The 17,767-nt window shown below is 40.0% G+C and overlaps 1 protein-coding gene across 1 annotated transcript in view; it reads right to left on the bottom strand.

Annotated features, from left to right (window-relative positions):
- Dhc16F (Dynein heavy chain at 16F) overlaps nt 1-17,767 on the bottom strand; it is a 1,052,459-nt gene that overhangs the window by 96,337 nt on the left and 938,355 nt on the right. The window contains exon 62 of the mRNA XM_068227815.1: nt 97-276. Within this exon, the coding sequence (XP_068083916.1) occupies nt 97-276 (180 nt within the window). The remainder of the gene's footprint in view (nt 1-96; nt 277-17,767) is intronic.

Below are 17,767 nucleotides of genomic sequence, written 5' to 3'. Positions count from 1 at the left end.
TTCATTCATTCATTCATTCATTCATTCATTCATTCATTCATTCATTCATTTATATTTTTCAAACTGGTACATCCAAATGACATGGTTTCTACTCACCTGGTTATTGAGAAGAGCTGTGTACACTTCCTCAAAAGCTTCTGACATAACTACTAGGCCTTTAATAGCTTTCTGTAAGTTTTGAAGGGAAAAGTGAAGCAGTGCCAGTAGTTTGTTATAACGGTCTACCTCTTGCAAAAGTACTGTTGTCAGTGAGTAAGTGCGTCCCTTACTGTCAGGCTGGGGATAGAAAAAAAATACATAAATCTACATAAACTAATCACTTGTCTGAAATGTTATATTAACATTTATACTGAATTATTTTAAAGCCCACATTGACACAGTCCTAGAGAGCTGCTAAGTATGAAAACTTGTAGGGATTTTGGGTTTTGTCTAGCACTTACTTGTACCAGGACTTCCTCTTTTGTTTTATGCAGTAGATTTGAATTCTTTGTTAGTTCTCTATGAGCCAAGACTCCATTTTTGGTTACATTATTTTCACCTCAACATCCACACTATCAAAGGATTCAAAGGTCTACAGCTTCTTTCATTGGCCTGTGGTCAATTTCCTCAACTGGCAGCTTTTAAAACTAGCTCTTCATTCATACTGATATTTGTGATTAGATAAGAATGGGAATAAAAACACAATTTCACATCAATTAACCTACTTTTAGTTTAGATAGGAATAATGAAAGGAACACACAACAGGAAAAAACACAATGACAGGTCAGTGTGGAAGAGGGGAGAGACATCTTTTTCTATCTTTCTTTATTTGACTTGATTTGCACTTGCACTTGTTTGTTCCTTTCCATTACTTATTTTGACCTGATGGGTTTCTTTTCTCCTTTTGTTTGTCCTGTGTTCCTAGAATTTTACCATCAGTATCTTTTTGTCTCTTCCTTTTTCCTTTCTTCCTCTGGCTTTCTCCTTATCCTACACTTCCTGTGTCAAGATTGAAGATCTGTTAAGATGGCCCCTCAATGAGAGTTGAAGTCCACTCACCTGATGAAGCTGGGAATCGGAAACAAGCTCGTCAGGGCTGTAAAGAAATTGATGTGGAGGAGCTGTAATTGATGAGGAGACAGCCAATCTATCTGAAGATGTGGAACTTGTCACCATCCTTTTGCATTTTCTTCCTATTTCTCCCTCTTCCCACAATGACCTGTCATTGTGTTTTTTCCTAGTGTGTATTCATACATAAAGCAAGTGTAAATTTTGGAGTTGGGAAGTCTTTTAAAATGTTTGGCAAGAAAATATCTGTAGGTTTGTTGATAGAATACTTATAAATACAGGTTGTTATAAGAAGTTGTAACATCAGCAGCTTTTACATCATGCAGACAGGCAATAAATACATTATTTTGTACAGATATTCAAGATATTGCAGGTAGCAGGTAGGGACCCACTTTGGAGGCAGCCCTGCCCAGGGAGTAGTGCCTCTGCCTACGTGAGTCCCAGAGCATACTGACCCGGTGTGTAGCATCTAGTAAGGGTCCCAGCTCACGGTTACAAGCAAAGACCTCAATGGAATCTACAGCGGAGAAGATGGACTTCAGAATGGTGGAGTTTGTGGAAGAGGCAGCCCAGTACTCAGGGAATAGCATGAGTACGCTAGTCATCAGCAGCATTTGTTTCCCATGTTAGGGGTGGCTGCAAGGACTTCAGTTCCCTATGTAAGGGGTGGCCTGAATACTTGCTGGCAGTAACTCTAAAATGTCTTTGGGAATGGCAACTCCATTGTAACAATAATCTAAATTGAATGGTAGGCTAGTATTTTTTTTTTTTTTTTTTTTGCTAGTTGCTTTGCGTCGCACCGACACAGATAGGTCTTATGGCGACGATGGGATAGGGGAGGGCTAGGAGTTGGAAGGAAGCGGCCGTGGCCTTAATTCAGGTACACACCGGGCGAGTTGGCCGTGCGTGTAGAGGCGCGCGGCTGTGAGCTTGCATCCGGGAGATAGTAGGTTCGAATCCCACTATCGGCAGCTCTGAAGATGGTTTTCCGTGGTTTCCCATTTTCACACCAGGCAAATGCTGGGGCTGTACCTTAATTAAGGCCACGGCCGCTTCCTTCCAACTCCTAGGCCTTTCCTATCCCATCGTCGCCATAAGACCTATCTGTGTCGGTGCGACGTAAAGCCCATAGCAAAAAAAAAATTCAGGTACAGCCCCAGCATTTGCCTGGTGTGAAAATGGGAAACCACGGAAAACCATTTTCAGGGCTGCCAACAGTGGGATTCGAACCTACTATCTCCCAAATACTGGATACTGGCCGCACTTAAGCGACTGCAGCTATCGAGCTCGGTAGGCTAGTAATTATCAGACTTGGAAAAGATAAGAGCGCGTCCTGCTAAAAGCGATGCACAGTTCTTGTGCTGGGGAAGCTGTGATGGGGGCAACCAGTGGTTAATATTATGAAGGTGGGTGTAATAAATGTTGTGACCCTGATGGGAAAAAACAGATGAGTTGATTGATTTTATGGAGTAAGAGAGTATTGCAATGATGGGGCTGGGTGAGGCCAAGTGGAGGAGAAAGGGAAGTGGAAGAGGTGAGGCAAAGAATGGAGTAGGAGTGATTGTTAACAAAATCCTGGGTGGAAATATGGATAGGGTAGACTACGTTAGTGATAGAATAATCAGAGTATGACTGAGGATGGAAGGAGAGAAAGATTTCATCCAAGTTTATGCACTCCACACTGGAAACAGTGAAGAAAATGTAGAGAAATTCTTGAACACACTTGAGAAAGTAATCACCGATGTGGAAGTGATAGTCATGGGAGACCTCAATGTGCAAGTTGGAAATGAGAGAATTGGTAAAGAAGAAGTGATTGGCCCATTTGGATATGGAGAAAGAAACAGCAAGGAAGATAAGGTGATTGATTTTTCTGAGAGAAATGGAATGATTGCGGCTAATACTTGGTTTAGAAAGAAGAATAGTAGAAAGATCGCTAGATATGGCTGGGCTGAAAGAAGGACAAAAACAGTTATTGGTTATTTTTTGGTTGAGAAAATAAATTGTAAACTGTTAATGGATGTAACAGCACTACCAGGTGAGGCATTTGATGAGACCACAGAGTAGTGGTACCAAAATTAAAAATAGGTAAAAATGTGAGAGTAAAAGAAATAAGACAGAAGAAAATAAAAGTATGGAAATTAAAAGACAAAGGAACTCAAGAGAAATTTCAAGAGGAATTAAAACAGCACATCCTTTGACAGAAATAGAAAGTGTAGAAGAAGAATGGACCAAATTTAAAAACACATTTATAGGCTGTGCAGAGATGATGTGTGGCAGAACTTCAGTGAGAGTGAAGGAAAAGGAGACACCTTGATGGAATGAAAAGGTGAAGGAGGTTATTAAACAAAAGAAGAAAGCATGGCAAGAATGGAACAGAGATAGGAAAGAAGAAAATAAGATTAACCCTCTTTGAGCCTGGTAGTAGTGCAAGAACCAGCTCTTTAAATTGCCAAAGCCGATGAGGTCGGCCTTTAAAAATCCAGTCGGAAGTTGCCAGTGCCATTTACATTGGCCAGCAGAAAATTCTATGATATATGTAATTTTGTGGCAACCTACAGTATAGTGATGTGCATACTTTTGTGACAACCTATAGGGAAGGGGCTACAGGTTATTGCATACATGACATTGCTTTGGCAGTTTTAGGAGGGTGTTCCAGATTTCACAACAGTCATTTCCTGTGTTTAGAAATGCCGCTAATTGGTCAGTAAGAGATTGCTTCCTTGCACAGAGTGGATTTGTGAGAACAAAATGGCAAGGGTTTCACATGATGTTTTTTCAGTGGGTATTGTTGATGATAAATGAATGGAGTATTTGGAACATTGCAAAGTTTTGTTATCGGACAGCAGTAGTGAATTTAGTTCAGAGAGTGGTGACAAAATTATACCAGACATGCCCCCTGGATCACTGCAGCTAAAGAAGATACGTTTATTTGTTTCAAACGACACTAAAGCTACTGTGAATATGGTGGTAGGTGAAACTAGTGATGACAAAGATGATGATGATAATGTCTCTGGAGAACATTTTATGGAAATTTCTACCAATGAATCTGGTAACATTCCTTAATCTTCTGTCTCCTTCATGGAAATTCCTGGATCTAAACATGCCCCTTCATCTGATTTTTGCAGCATATTATACTTCAATATATTTTTTACTTTCACTCTGCTGATTCTTATAGTCAGAGACCAATCGCTATGCTGACCAACTCCTTACATGTAATGAACTGATGGAACTGTCACCCAATTCCCGATCTCGATATTGGAGGCACGCTACAATTAAAAGTTGCATTTGGCTTAAATATTTTTATTTTCTGTATAGTTCCTATTAGTGTTACTGGTAAATGTTAGTTATCTGTTAGTGTAAATATACAACCATACTCCTAAGTGCTTCAATAGTGGTCTAAAACTTTGGACAACAACATAGAATTATCTGGTGGTAAGTCTTCAGCTCAACAATTTTTGATGAGTAAAATTATCTTGTCATTTTCCTTATTTCTACTAGTGATATGTATTTGAATTTGTATTTTTATTGTTTCTCTTTCTGTCATTCTGAGTAATTATTTTATAGAATTCCGTTCAGAAATAAATTCTCCATTATAACGCATATGCTGGTCCTGATGATGTAGATGTTGATTCCCATAGGGAACATGAAATATTTATCCTGAATGAGTAGATTTATAATACCGATATAATGGTCCATTATTGGACATTATAAATTTTCCAGCTAACTCATTCTTGGTTGCCTGCGTTTCACCCTCGTGTGCTAAGTTGGGCTCATCAGTTGGTACTTAGCACACCCACCAAGACGCATGGCTAGTGCATACCGTGGAGGCCACTGCATAGGCTACTTGAAGCCACCAGCAGTGCCCTATGGGAATCAACATCTACATCATCTGATGGCCGGGCAGGCATCGATTTTTGGAAATGAGACAATGTCTCTCATAATGCATTGGCACTGCTGGTGGCTTCAAGTAGCCTACGCAGTGGCCTCCATGGACACCCTATATATTGTCGGTCAGTGGATGCTACGTTGTCAAATTGCCGCACATTCTAGAACTTTCCAGGACTTTCCAGTGGAAGCCACTTCTACACCTCAAGACGTTTCCAGAACATCTTTTTCTGCTACAAGGAACTCCACACTTCTAGAAACTTTGATGGCTGAACGTTCTAGGTCTCCTTCACCTGATATGGCCATTGAGCAGGGAAAGCTCTCTCGACAGAAAAATCAGGATATGGACTCCGACCAGAAGAAGCATTGTGGAGATGCTTCTGCATTTGCTTCTTCCCTGGGCTCGACATACACCTTGCCGAGCTCTATTCTGCACCAGCCATCCATCTCTAGTGACATAGGAATTCAACGTCTGAATTATCTTGACAATGCTTCTATGGTGGCTGATTTCCATCTGCCACCTCGCTCGCCCAGCACTGCTCAGCCGTATATGCCAACGAATGTTCGCAGCTATGCCCAGGCCACCAAAAACCCGGCTTTGGCCCCTTCCATCCGGCAGCGCAGCGTCGTCCACCCTCTTCCACTACCGCCTCAACCATTCTACGTCACTAAATTGATGCACGTGGATTCTGACAAGGCCAACAGTCGAGCTCTACACACCATCATCACCAGGTTCACTCGGAACTACGCAGACTATAATCTGGAAATCCAAAGAACTCGGGATGGTTATTTTAACCTTAAAACCTCCCAAACTTTCTATTTTCACCTAACTACAATGATCGGCTTGGAGCACTTTGGGAAACAAGCACTAGCGGTCAACATCACACAGCAGACACCAGCATGACGCCCCGCTCCGCCCTCTCAGCCCTCGCCCATTCACTCTGTTGTGGCGTATTGGGCCGATCGAGATTGGACTGACGACGAGGTGGCCGCCCAGCTGCAAATGGAGGGCCATCATATCTTCAAGGTGGTGCGTATCCGCAACGCTAAAGGACCAACATCTTTTATCCGGATTCTATCCCATGATGTCGCCACCCTGCAAAATGGTGCTGTCATCTACAGCGCCCGTCACCGTGTGGAGCCGTCTCGCTCGGCGCTGCCCCAGAAGATCCGGTGTGAGCGGTGCCAGCGCTACGACCATCCTCAAGGCGCGCCATGTATCCAGGCTCAGGTATGTGCTATCTGTAGTCAGGAGCACCCCACTGCTAGTTGTCAGAATAAGGCTACTCCCAAGTGTGCTAATTGTTCTCAGCCCCATCCTTCTTTTTCTTTCAAGTGCAAGTCCTGACCTGCCCCTGCTCCTGATCCTGCTCACCTTGAATCTGTCGTCCCTCTTATCTCACAGGATCTCCCTACCCCCGCCCCTCCTCTTCCCTTCCTGCACCATACACCGAAAACATTATTCGTTTTCTAACCATGGTCCTCCAAAACATCCTCCCTTTTAACTGCCCCCACATCCTTGGCCACCCGGTTGGTCTTTAACACGCATCTTGACGTCGCATATTCAGGGAATAAAATGAATTTTGCATTTTTCTCCCTAAATGCCGTCCCTTTGATAGGTTAAATTGACGTTATATTATACTAATATCTGCTCTGTTTCTGCCCATCGGGATCTTCTGGACCTATCCCTTAATCTGTATGACCCGGATATCTTTGTGCTAAATGAAACCTTTCTGACCTCATTACAACAGCCCCATTTTTCTCACTACTGCTTTTATAGAGCTGATCGACATTTTGAGGCCCATGGTGGTGTAGCCATTGGCCTTAAATGGCATGTTACTAGTAAACTTCATTTTTATACTTTTCCTAATAATTTTTATGAATATCTCATACTTGAAACTTTTCTTCCCAATAATTCTTCTCTTGTAATCGTCACACTTTATCTCCCACCTCGTACTCTGCCCCCTCTAGATTTCATTCGTTATATCGACTCAGAATTCACTAATAATATTTTCATTGCTGATATTAATGTTAACACTTATAATGTCTCTCAAACAACTGATTATGTTAATTTACTTTCTTCCATCTGGGCCATGCAGATTCCTTTCCCTTTCCACACCCACCCAATTTCCAAATCTACCCCTGATGCTTTAATCCTCTCCCCTTCCCTTTCCACTAATCTCACCATTGATAAACTACTTTATGTCGATTCCGATCATCTCCCTGTACTCCTTACCTTTCCGCATCTGTCTTACTCAACCCGCTCTGACTTTTCCCATCCACCACCTACCAGACGTTTTTCCCAAACTAATTGGACTAATTATTGGAATACGATTACTGACCTCCTCATGAACTCTCCCCCTCCCACCTCCCTTCCCAACCTTCTCTCACTCATTCACCAGGTCGAACATGCTCTCCAAACAGCTGACGCACTTCATATACCCTATCATTCTTATCACCCTACTAAACCGCCTATTCCCCCTAAAGCCTTAACCCTTCTTACATAAGCCCATGACCTATACCACTCGTACCTCCGAACTCATGACCTGACAACTTTACCTGAACATCAACGTACCCTCCGACATGCTCGTTCGTATATTAAAGCTATTAAAAAGAAACATTGGACTACTTCTTGTAACACTCTTTCTGACATGCACGATTCACGTAACTTCTGGACAACTTTCCGCCACCTGACTAAGACTGGTAGATCCTCTCCTACATACCCCATTCTTACTCACTCCACCCCACCTACGACTATGAAAGAAAAAAGCCGACGTCTTTGCTGACCACTTTTCTACTGTCTTCTCTCTATCTACATCTCCTCACTTTATTAATCCTGATGAACCTACCATTCTTCAACATTGTGACCCTAACCTTCCCCATTTTCAACCCTCCTCCCATTTTCGTGATGTTGATTTTTCCCACCCTTTAAATGCTTTTATTACTCCCTCTGAAATCCAGTAATTCATTCTTCATAAATGAAATACCGCTCCCGGCTCCGATTGTATCACTTACCGCCACATTCGTTAAGCCCCTCTCATTCTCATCCACCTCCTCTGCACTATCTATAATACTATGTAACATACGGCCTGTTCTCCTCTCATTGGGGTCATGCCAATCCTGTGTCATCAAATATCCCGCTATTTACACTCCCTCCATCTCCTCACTACTTCTCAAGCTGGTTTTCGACCCCATTTTTCCACCCACGATCATCTATTTCATATTACGTCCTCTCTAGATACCTATCTCAAAACCCACCGTGCCACTGCTCTTGTCTGTCTCAATGTCAATAAGGCCTTTGATTCTGTTTGGCATCAAGGTCTTATCTACAAACTTTCCCATTTGCCTTTACCTGCCACTATTCCCCGCCTCACATTTAATTATCTTAAATGTAGAACCACCACCATTTCCATTCACGGCACCCATTCTTACAGAAGTTTTCCGATTACTTCTGGTGTAGCTCAAGGCTCCCCGCTTTCCCCCTTGCTTTATATCTTGTATACTTACGATATTCTCCACCCGACCCCACCCCTCCGCCTATATCAATATGCTGAAGACCTTGCTGTCCTTGCTGTGTGTCCATCTTTCACTTCTCCGTCCAACAAGATCCAACAATACCTCGATACCTTAGAATCATGGCTCAATTCTTGGCTTTTGTCTGTAAACCCCACTCAAACTCACTATATTGTATTTCGTACCAAGTCCCCTATTCGTCTCATTAGTCATCACCTCCGCCTCACCATGTATAATGTTCCACTTGTCGAAACCCAACTACTTACGTACCTTGGAATTCAGTTTCAAAATAACTTTAAATGGACCCGCCATCTCGCCTCGATCCACAGAAAAGCCCTTAATCATTTCCATGTTCTATGATCTCTTATAGGTTCCTCGTGGGGACTTAAACCCCCTCATATTCTTACTCTTTATAAATTCCTTATCCGTCCCTTAATCACGTACGCCTCTTTGACATGAATTATGACTTACCCTACAGACTATGCACGACTCACTCGACTTGATCACCACGCTATCCGTATTGCCTACCGACTTCCCTTCGATACTCCCTCCGCTCATTTTCAACCTACAACACTTTCCGACTTCCCTTCGATACCCCCTCCACTCATTTTCAACCGTACAACACTTTCCCTCATATCCTCACTCACCTTCATACATTACGTTTAAAGTATCTTACTAATGGTAACATCTATAATAATCCACTTATTAAGGAAGCCCTTACTCTGTCCCCTCTTGCCACTTCTATTTTACATGATACCCACACTCCTGCTAATTCTCATTTATTTCCGGCCTTAACTTAGCTTCCACTCACCTCCTAAGACTGCAGTCTTACTGATTTCAATATCAACTTTAAATAGAAGTTCAGTTCGATGCTCTTGACTTGCTCCTGGCTGCGGTGGCACGTGTCTCTGCCACCTACTGACAATAACACTACAAGCGCTCTCAAGTGCTTTGTACAGTGCAGTGCAGTGTGTATTTTTCTTATACTTTCCGTTTTCGCCTTATATCTGCCTACATAGTTCACGTATGGATATATTTATTTTTCTATTGGTGTGATTTAATATTTCTTCTCTTTCGCAGTGTGTTCCATTTGTTTTCTTAGTGTGTGTTTCCCCCATTTGCATCTTCAACATGTTGCCACTCTTTCTGAAACTAACCTATGTTCACTTGTAATGTTTAATGTTTATATTCCCTTGGAAACTTACTATTTTATGTGTACCCCAACACTCATGTGAATACTCTGTGAACGCACAAATCATTATCCTGTTGCTTTAAATGCTTTATTTCAGTGATCTTATGTTGTTACTCTCTTCAAGATAGACTTTATTTCCATTATATTTTCTGTATAAATTCAATGTTTATACATCACGATGGATGCTACATTACATAAGTTGATTCTGTTGTATCCTCTATGTGATGTTATTTTTGTTATTTCACTTCAAGCTGGACTCTTATTTCCCTTCTTTCTGTGTATAATTAACAATTAACATCAAGATGGACAATATTTCACGTCGTTCAATTTGTTTGTGTTATTTATGTGATATACTTCTCTGTTAGAACGTCAAGGTGGACTTTAATTTTCTGATATTTCAAATGCTTAAATACTTTTCTATCAATTTATTTTGCCCATGTTTATCACCTTGTTTTACTGTATTTTTCTTGTATACAAAGTATTGATTTCATTGGAAATAAACGGAGCTCTTTCGTTGAGGGAAAGCTTGGGCGGGGTGGGATGCGGGTCTGCTCTGGGATCCCCTTGCTGTTTTCATGGTTGCCCCTGTGCTAAATTCTATATATCCCTTCCTCTCCTCAGTATGTACGACACATACTTCTCAGTTTTACATTCAATCACGTGTTTCAAAATCATACTCTATGGCCTAAGAGCTGCTTGTTCAGCTGATAGCCCGCTTGTCCTTGAGACAAGAATTGAAATAACTTCCTTTACTTACTTACTTACCTCCACGGTATGCACTAGCCATCTGTCTTGGTGGATGTGGTAAGTACCAACTGATGAGCCCAACTTAGCACACGAGGGTGAAACGCAGGCAACCAAGAATGAGTTAGCTGGAAAATTTATAATGTCCAATAACAAACCTTTATATTGATATTATGCTGGTCTTTATATAAAATCAGCTTCATGGTCCACATCGCACTTAAACAGATTCACAACTAAATATCTTTTATTTTCCACCCTGTCAATACACTAAACTGCTTAAGGCAACTTATTGGTTACAAGTGGTACATGTTTCGTATATTATCAACATCTTCAGCCACATAACACTGTTTAGATGAAACATTCATATAATGACAAAGTATCAATGCTTCAGAGGAATTTTAAGGACATTTCATCTAAACAGTGTTACATGGCTGAATATGTTGATAATATACAAAACATGTACCACTTTTAACCAATAAGTTGCCTTAAGCAATTTAGTGTACCAACAAGGTGGAAAATATTTAGTTGTGAATATGCTGGTCCTCGCGTGCCAGGTGTAGCATGCCTGCTTTTCACCCGGAGGGCACATGTTTGATTCCCGGCCAGGTCAGGGACTTTTACCTGAACCTGAGGGTTGGTTCGAGGCTACTCAGCCGAAGTGACTACAACTGAGGAGCTATCTGACTGTGAGATGGCAATCCAAGTCTAGAAATCCAAGAATGACGACCGAGAGGATTTGTCACATTGTATACTGCAAGCATTCGCACTGAACAGTGATCGCTTGTTAGGCCAAGGCTCATTAGGGCTCTTTTTTTTTTTTTTGCTAGGGGCTTTACGTCGCACCGACACAGATAGGTCTTATGGCGACGATGGGATAGGAAAGGCCTAGGAGTTGGAAGGAAGCGGCCGTGGCCTTAATTAAGGTACAGCCCCAGCATTTGCCTGGTGTGAAAATGGGAAACCACGGAAAACCATTTTCAGGGCTGCCGATAGTGGGATTCGAACCTACTATCTCCCGGATGCAAGCTCACAGCCGCGCGCCTCTACGCGCACGGCCAACTCGCCCGGTCATTAGGGCTCTAGCACCATAAGTTTTTTTAATTATGTATATTCTTTTTTTTTTTTTTTTTTTTTGAAAATGTCTTTTCTTTCAAATAGATACTGAAACACAAAGTGAGAAAATGTTCTTTCCTGAAAATATAAACTATGTATTTTGATAACTCAGAATATTTTTTTATTCTTTGTAGTCCACACGTAGAAAATTTCTTGTCGTTATTTACCATACATCGAAATATTGAAACAGGAATGCCCGTACTTCAGTTTTGCGGAGAGCATGGATAACGCCAAGGCGTGTATGGTTCGTGCTTTAGAGAGTATGAGAGAAGGGTAGTGAAATAAGTTCATATTTAAAGTGGAACTTGCAGTTTATTCAAAAGAAATGCATAGAAATTATATCACCTTTTACAGACGAATAGTTAGAATGCCCTTGAAGATGCGGAGGAGGCGTCATCTCCCGTCGTCGGCGCCGGCGTCGTCCCACGTCGTCAAAGTCGTCCCACGTTGTTGGAGTTGACCCACGGCTGTTGTCAGCCCTTGATGTTGACGGGGACTCGAACCTGGAGCGGTCGTCTGATGATAGTGCAGCGTGGAATAGTTGTTAAGTTTTTGTATTCCACAAAGTCCTATGAAAGGAGCAGAGAAATGTAGAACTTTCGCACAGAATGTCAATGGAATCTGATACGACACTTCTCTACCGCACTGCACTGCGAATTAAGGCGAGACACGGTTTGCTGGTCGAATAGGTTCCACAGTAAATGGTGTTGGACGCACTTTTGAAAAAAAAAGATGAATTCAAAGTCACAGTTCTGTGAGAATAATGCAAAAGGCACTATCGAACTTGAAATAATAAGCAATGAAAATAACCTGGAACTTTCTGAGATGCGATAGTTTAGCGCTTCACTCAATCTCAAAAGAAACTAAATTAAGTCCTTTGGACACAGTCTCTGCACTGTTTGCAACGAGTATATGCAATGTCCTAGCACACACACACTCGTATAAATACATTAAAGCTTCTGCGAAAACAGAAAGAAACAGTTTATGACAGTCTTGTGAAAGAGAACCAAGTTCTGTTACGACTCGGTCTTTAAAAAAATCTCGTAACTTCGCAGAGGTAAAATTATCACTGAGGCATAATATTACACGTAAATTCAGACATAGTCTTTATGAGGGAAATTGACATAGTCCCTCGAAAAGAAATAAAGGTACCATATTCCACGAATCAGCACTGTCCTTGAAAGGAAATATCGGCACAGTTTTATGAAAGTAAATATGAGCACAGTTCTGTGAAATGGATTGACACAGTCTTTTAGAAATGAAGATTGGCACAGTTTTATGCAAAGAAAATGTTGACACTGTTTTTCTCACGGAGTGATTGACATAGTCTTTGAAAGAAAAGTAGGTACTGTTCTTTACGAAATAAAGAGACACTGCACTGTCCATAAAAGAACTGTTCAGTCACTAGGGCACAATTTCACGAGATAGCCTAACACAGTCTCTTGTAGAGAAAACAACCAAAGTACAGTCTTTATGCCCTAAGTCCTTTAAGCACAGTTTCAAAATGTACAGTTTCTTCAATCACACAATTCTCAAAACGAAATGAAGTTACACGGCTTGACAGACTGATATTAACGAGAATAAGCTTTCGCTTACACGCGAAGTTAGAATCCACAGAGAAGGCTTTCAACACCAGTATTAAGTACTTTCGAACCCTGGTCCTCAGCCGGACAGAGTAACGAACCGTATCACATAGTGAGGTGACTGGTTCACGGCGATGTGCTTGCTCGCACACACACTGACACATCCAGTGACACACTGACCCACTCAAGGCTGGCGACTTCCTTTTGTTGCCGAATGTCGGACGGCGAGACTGTAAATGTGAGCATCTTAAAAAAATCATATCTCGGCCATCCTTCCGCCGATTTTAATGAAATTTTGGTTATTAGCATTTATTGTCCAGGCCTACAAGGTGACGTTCTCGAAATTATGATTTAACCTTCCGTTCGTGATGAAATGCCATAGAACTGAAGAGAACTTTCGGTGTGACGTCACTTGGCCTTGGCTGGCACTCTGGAGCAGTGTTTGCTTGCATGCTGTCTCCCACAATGCCTGCGCGCTCGGCGCTCATTTTGAATGCACACAGCTGGGTGTTAGTGAGTTCCTCTCAAGAAATACATGAATGCAAATGCTCGCAGGGCATTCCCGTTTCAATATATATACACAAATTTTATCGGGGAGTAAAATTATCTTGTTTATACTGGTGACATATGTTTGAATTTTTATTGTTATTCTTTATATTTTTCTCATTTAAAAGAATTATTTTATAGAATTATATTCAGAAATATATTATATATCAATATGTTTATACTGCTGTATTGCAAATGACTTTTTCATTCAAAGTAGATATTGAGACAGAAAGTGTAAAAATGTTTTCCTTTTATTGAAAATAATTATCAACAACTTTAATATCAACACTAAAACATTTTAAATTCTTTATATCACTCATCAGTTGCTTCTTCTATGTAGTTGACATGGAGAAAATTTCTTGCCGGTCTTTGCCGTACAACGATAGATATATGCAAATTTTAAAATGCATGTACTTCCACTAAAAACGGCCTGGCATTTTACTCTAGCAGAGTGGAGGCAGAGTGCTGGCCTCTTCCGGCTGGTGGCAAATGGCCAACCAGATCGGCTCCTGGCTCTAAGAGGGTTAAGAATCAGAAAATTAAAAGTAAGTGTAAAAAAGGGGTAAATGAGAAAAAGAAAAATGTTGAGAGAGATTCACACAGGAGTTGGAAAGAATGTAAATGGTGAAAAAATGATTTTGTATGGTTTGATAAAAAAAAAAAGAAAAAAGAAAAATCTACACAAAACAAGTGAAGGTAGAAAGTGGAAATGTAATAACAGACCAAGAAGTGATAAAGAATAGGTTGAAAGACTATTTCAATAAACTCCTGAATGTGAGAAATGATGCAGAACAGAGTGTAGTGGTAAATGAGGATGATCCAGAAATGAAGAATGGAAACAGGTAAAGCAGCTGGATGGTTGAAACATGTGTGGAAATGATAACAGCAGCAGGACCTATTGGCATAGCTGCCAACGTTTAGAAATCAAAAATAGGAAGATTTTTAATTCTAGGATTTCATCACATATATTGCGCCATGGTCTAAGTGAAAAAAGGACAGGGTAAAAGGCATACATATCTACAGTTACAATGTGAATTGACCATTAAATTTAAAATCTTTAACTAAAAAAACATAAAAATGTACCTAATCACTCTCCTTTATGACACATAGAGACGAAGAATAATGCAGTGGAACCTCAATATCTCGAACCTCCATTACTCAAATTTTCAGTATCTCAAAGTAACTGAAATTTTCTGACCGTTTGCCTCATTCTTCACGTGTATTTATTTCTCTATCACTCGAAATTCAGTTACACAAAATTTCTCGATTTCTTGAAGCAAACATTTCCTCCCTTGAAGCAAAAAATACTCTGCAACTTGAATTTTCTGCAACATTAACGGTGCAATATGGCATTTGTGGTTTGTGAGGAACAGTTACCTAACAAGTAAAGAAAGGGTTACAGTGAAGCTGGGAACTAGCTCCATTTACGAAACTTGGCTGCGTGGTACTGATGAGAAGTTTCAACGTGAAGGGAGGAGGAGTTTCTTTGTATATTTTACCAACTTCATCTATTTTTAAAAGTAATGTAACTAAATACTTAAAGTAGTATGGCAATTATGTTTATGAAGCTTTGTCCTATCTTATCTATTACTCATATTAAATTATATATTTACTGTATTTTATTTTGTAATTACATTGTGAATATAGGTGCCATTGTAATATATTTATATTGCACCAAGAAGAGCCTTGGCTCAGGTGCCTATATTGAAATGAAATAAAATTTTAAAAAATATTTTTAAGTACTGTTAAAAATAATGTATTCAGTAAAAGCCCATAGATATACATGATTCAATTATATGCTATAAGTGCTCAAAATCGGTATTATATATATATCTCAAAATTTTGATAACTCGAAATAAAATTTATCTCACATGGTGATTCAAGATATTGAGGTTCCACTGTATTTATATCACACCAACACACACAACAAAATGCATAATAGGTTCTTTATTAGACTGATAAATTATGGAAATTTAATTTTATAGGGATCTCTGAACACTTGGAGATAACTTTTGTTATGTTTTCTGGCCATAACATGAAGAGAAAATACCAGAAACTCTCACAGACACAACTCCCTGAAATACATTCAACTCATTAAAATTATGAAGTAAGAATGAATAAAATGCACTGACATACGCGGAACTACCACATACAAAACAGATCAGCATGTCTCATACATTATTAATATATGACTTTGACATGGGGAAAAGCACAGAACTGCTAGAAAAACACGTGGCCTGCAACTCCAACAAAATTATGCACAGAAACGATGTTAATATGCACGAACCATGCAATAAGAAACTCATTCTTTCGTGCTGATTAACTGAATCGCTAGTGCGTGCTAGCCTCTCTTGCTTGTAGGATGACTGTTGTCCCGAATCGCCAGTCATAAAGCACACATGCTGCTGCAGTGAGCAGAAAACATGATACACACAGGCAACAGACGATACACTCACGAAATAAAGCATCAAATAAATACTCTTGAAAATGAGGTTGGGTAAATTACACAAGCACATAAGAATTTATCCTTTATCCTAGGGGAAGAGCACTGACCGTACTGGAGGTTATATTGGTCAAAAATGGGACGAATTAAAAATAAATCAGAATTTCAGAAGATGAGTTAAAAAAAAACAAAGTTTCCGGATAAATCGGAAGGGTTGACAGGTATGTATTGGTCTACATTGGTTATTTAGCCTACTAAGGTGTATATAGTGTAATAATACCAGTATTTAAGAAAGGTGACAGGAAGGTATGTGACAGTTATCAAGGCATTATACTGTTGTTGCAAGTAGCCAAAATATTGGAGAGGACAATAGAAAGGGGGATGAGAAAAGTGGAAATAAATTTAGAAGAAGAGCAGTATTGATTTTAACAGGGCAGTTCAACAATAGACCCTATATTTATCAAGCAATTACTGATGAAAAAACAGTGGGAATATGGAAAAAAATCTGGTGATGATATTCCTTGGTCTATAGAAAGCATACAATAGTGTTAATAGAGAAAAGGTTGTGGATGGTAATCAATAGAATTAGTGAAAGCAATGTGTAAAAATTGTTTCAGTTGTGTCCAGATATCAGTGGGGAGAACAGATTGGTTTAGAAACCAAACTGGACTAAGACAGGGAAGTGTATTGTCTCCATCTATGATTATAATGGTTATGGATGAAATTCTTAAGGAAACAAAGGCAAGATATGGAATAGATATGAAAGTATTGTTGTTTTCAGATGACATAGTGATCTGGGAAGTTAACAATACAGAACTGCAAATCCAACTAGAGGCTTTAAATGACAATATTGAGAAATATGGTATGAAAATCAGTGTCGAAAAGAGCAAAACAGCGGTGATGACAAGAGGAGAAAGAGAAGGAAACAGAATTATTATTATTATCAGGGGACAAAACCTTGAGGTTATTGAATAATTAAAATATTTGGGAAGAGAAATATTGCAAGATGGAAGGTTTGATAAGGAGATCAGCAGAAGGGTGCAAATGGGAAATACATTCTACCAGAATGTAAGGAACCTGGTATGGAGCAGAGAAGTTCCCTTGGAATGTAAAGAGATAATGTACAAAACATACTACCTATACCCCAATATTAACATATGCATCAGAGACTTGGACTCTGACAGCAAGAAACAAGAGTAAAATTCAAGCCAGTGAGATGAAGTTCCTGAGGAGTGTGATAGGGAAGACAAGGAGAGACAACAAGAGTAAGAAATGTTGAAGTCAGAAAAGAGGAGTAGAAAAACTGAGTGACAGGATGGAAAAGAATAAATTGAGATGGTTTGGACATGTTATGAGGATGGAGGAGAGAAGGATACCACAACAGGTATTGGAGGCTAAGATAGAAGGAAAGAGGGCAAGAGGAAGGCCCAGAACAAGATGGATCGACTCTGTCAAGAACAGTATAAGAAACAGAAGACTGAACTGGAATACAATTACTGAAGAGGAGTGGTGGAAGGAGAGGCAATGGTGGAGAAGTACCATCAACACTCCGACCTGGCAGGAGTTGGACAAAGGGAAATGAAAATAATGATGATGATGTTGATGGTTCAAGGGTCATCCTGCCTATCACAAAGGTAATAATTTACAGTAGAAGTCTGTTATAGCGAGTACGGCATATAATAAGAATCCTGCTATAACGAC

This window comes from Anabrus simplex, chromosome 5, assembly GCF_040414725.1.
Source record: "Anabrus simplex isolate iqAnaSimp1 chromosome 5, ASM4041472v1, whole genome shotgun sequence".
Classification (NCBI taxonomy): Eukaryota; Metazoa; Arthropoda; class Insecta; order Orthoptera; family Tettigoniidae; genus Anabrus; species Anabrus simplex.
Note: the sequence above shows the minus strand (reverse complement) of the source record. Positions and strands in the feature narration are given on the sequence as shown.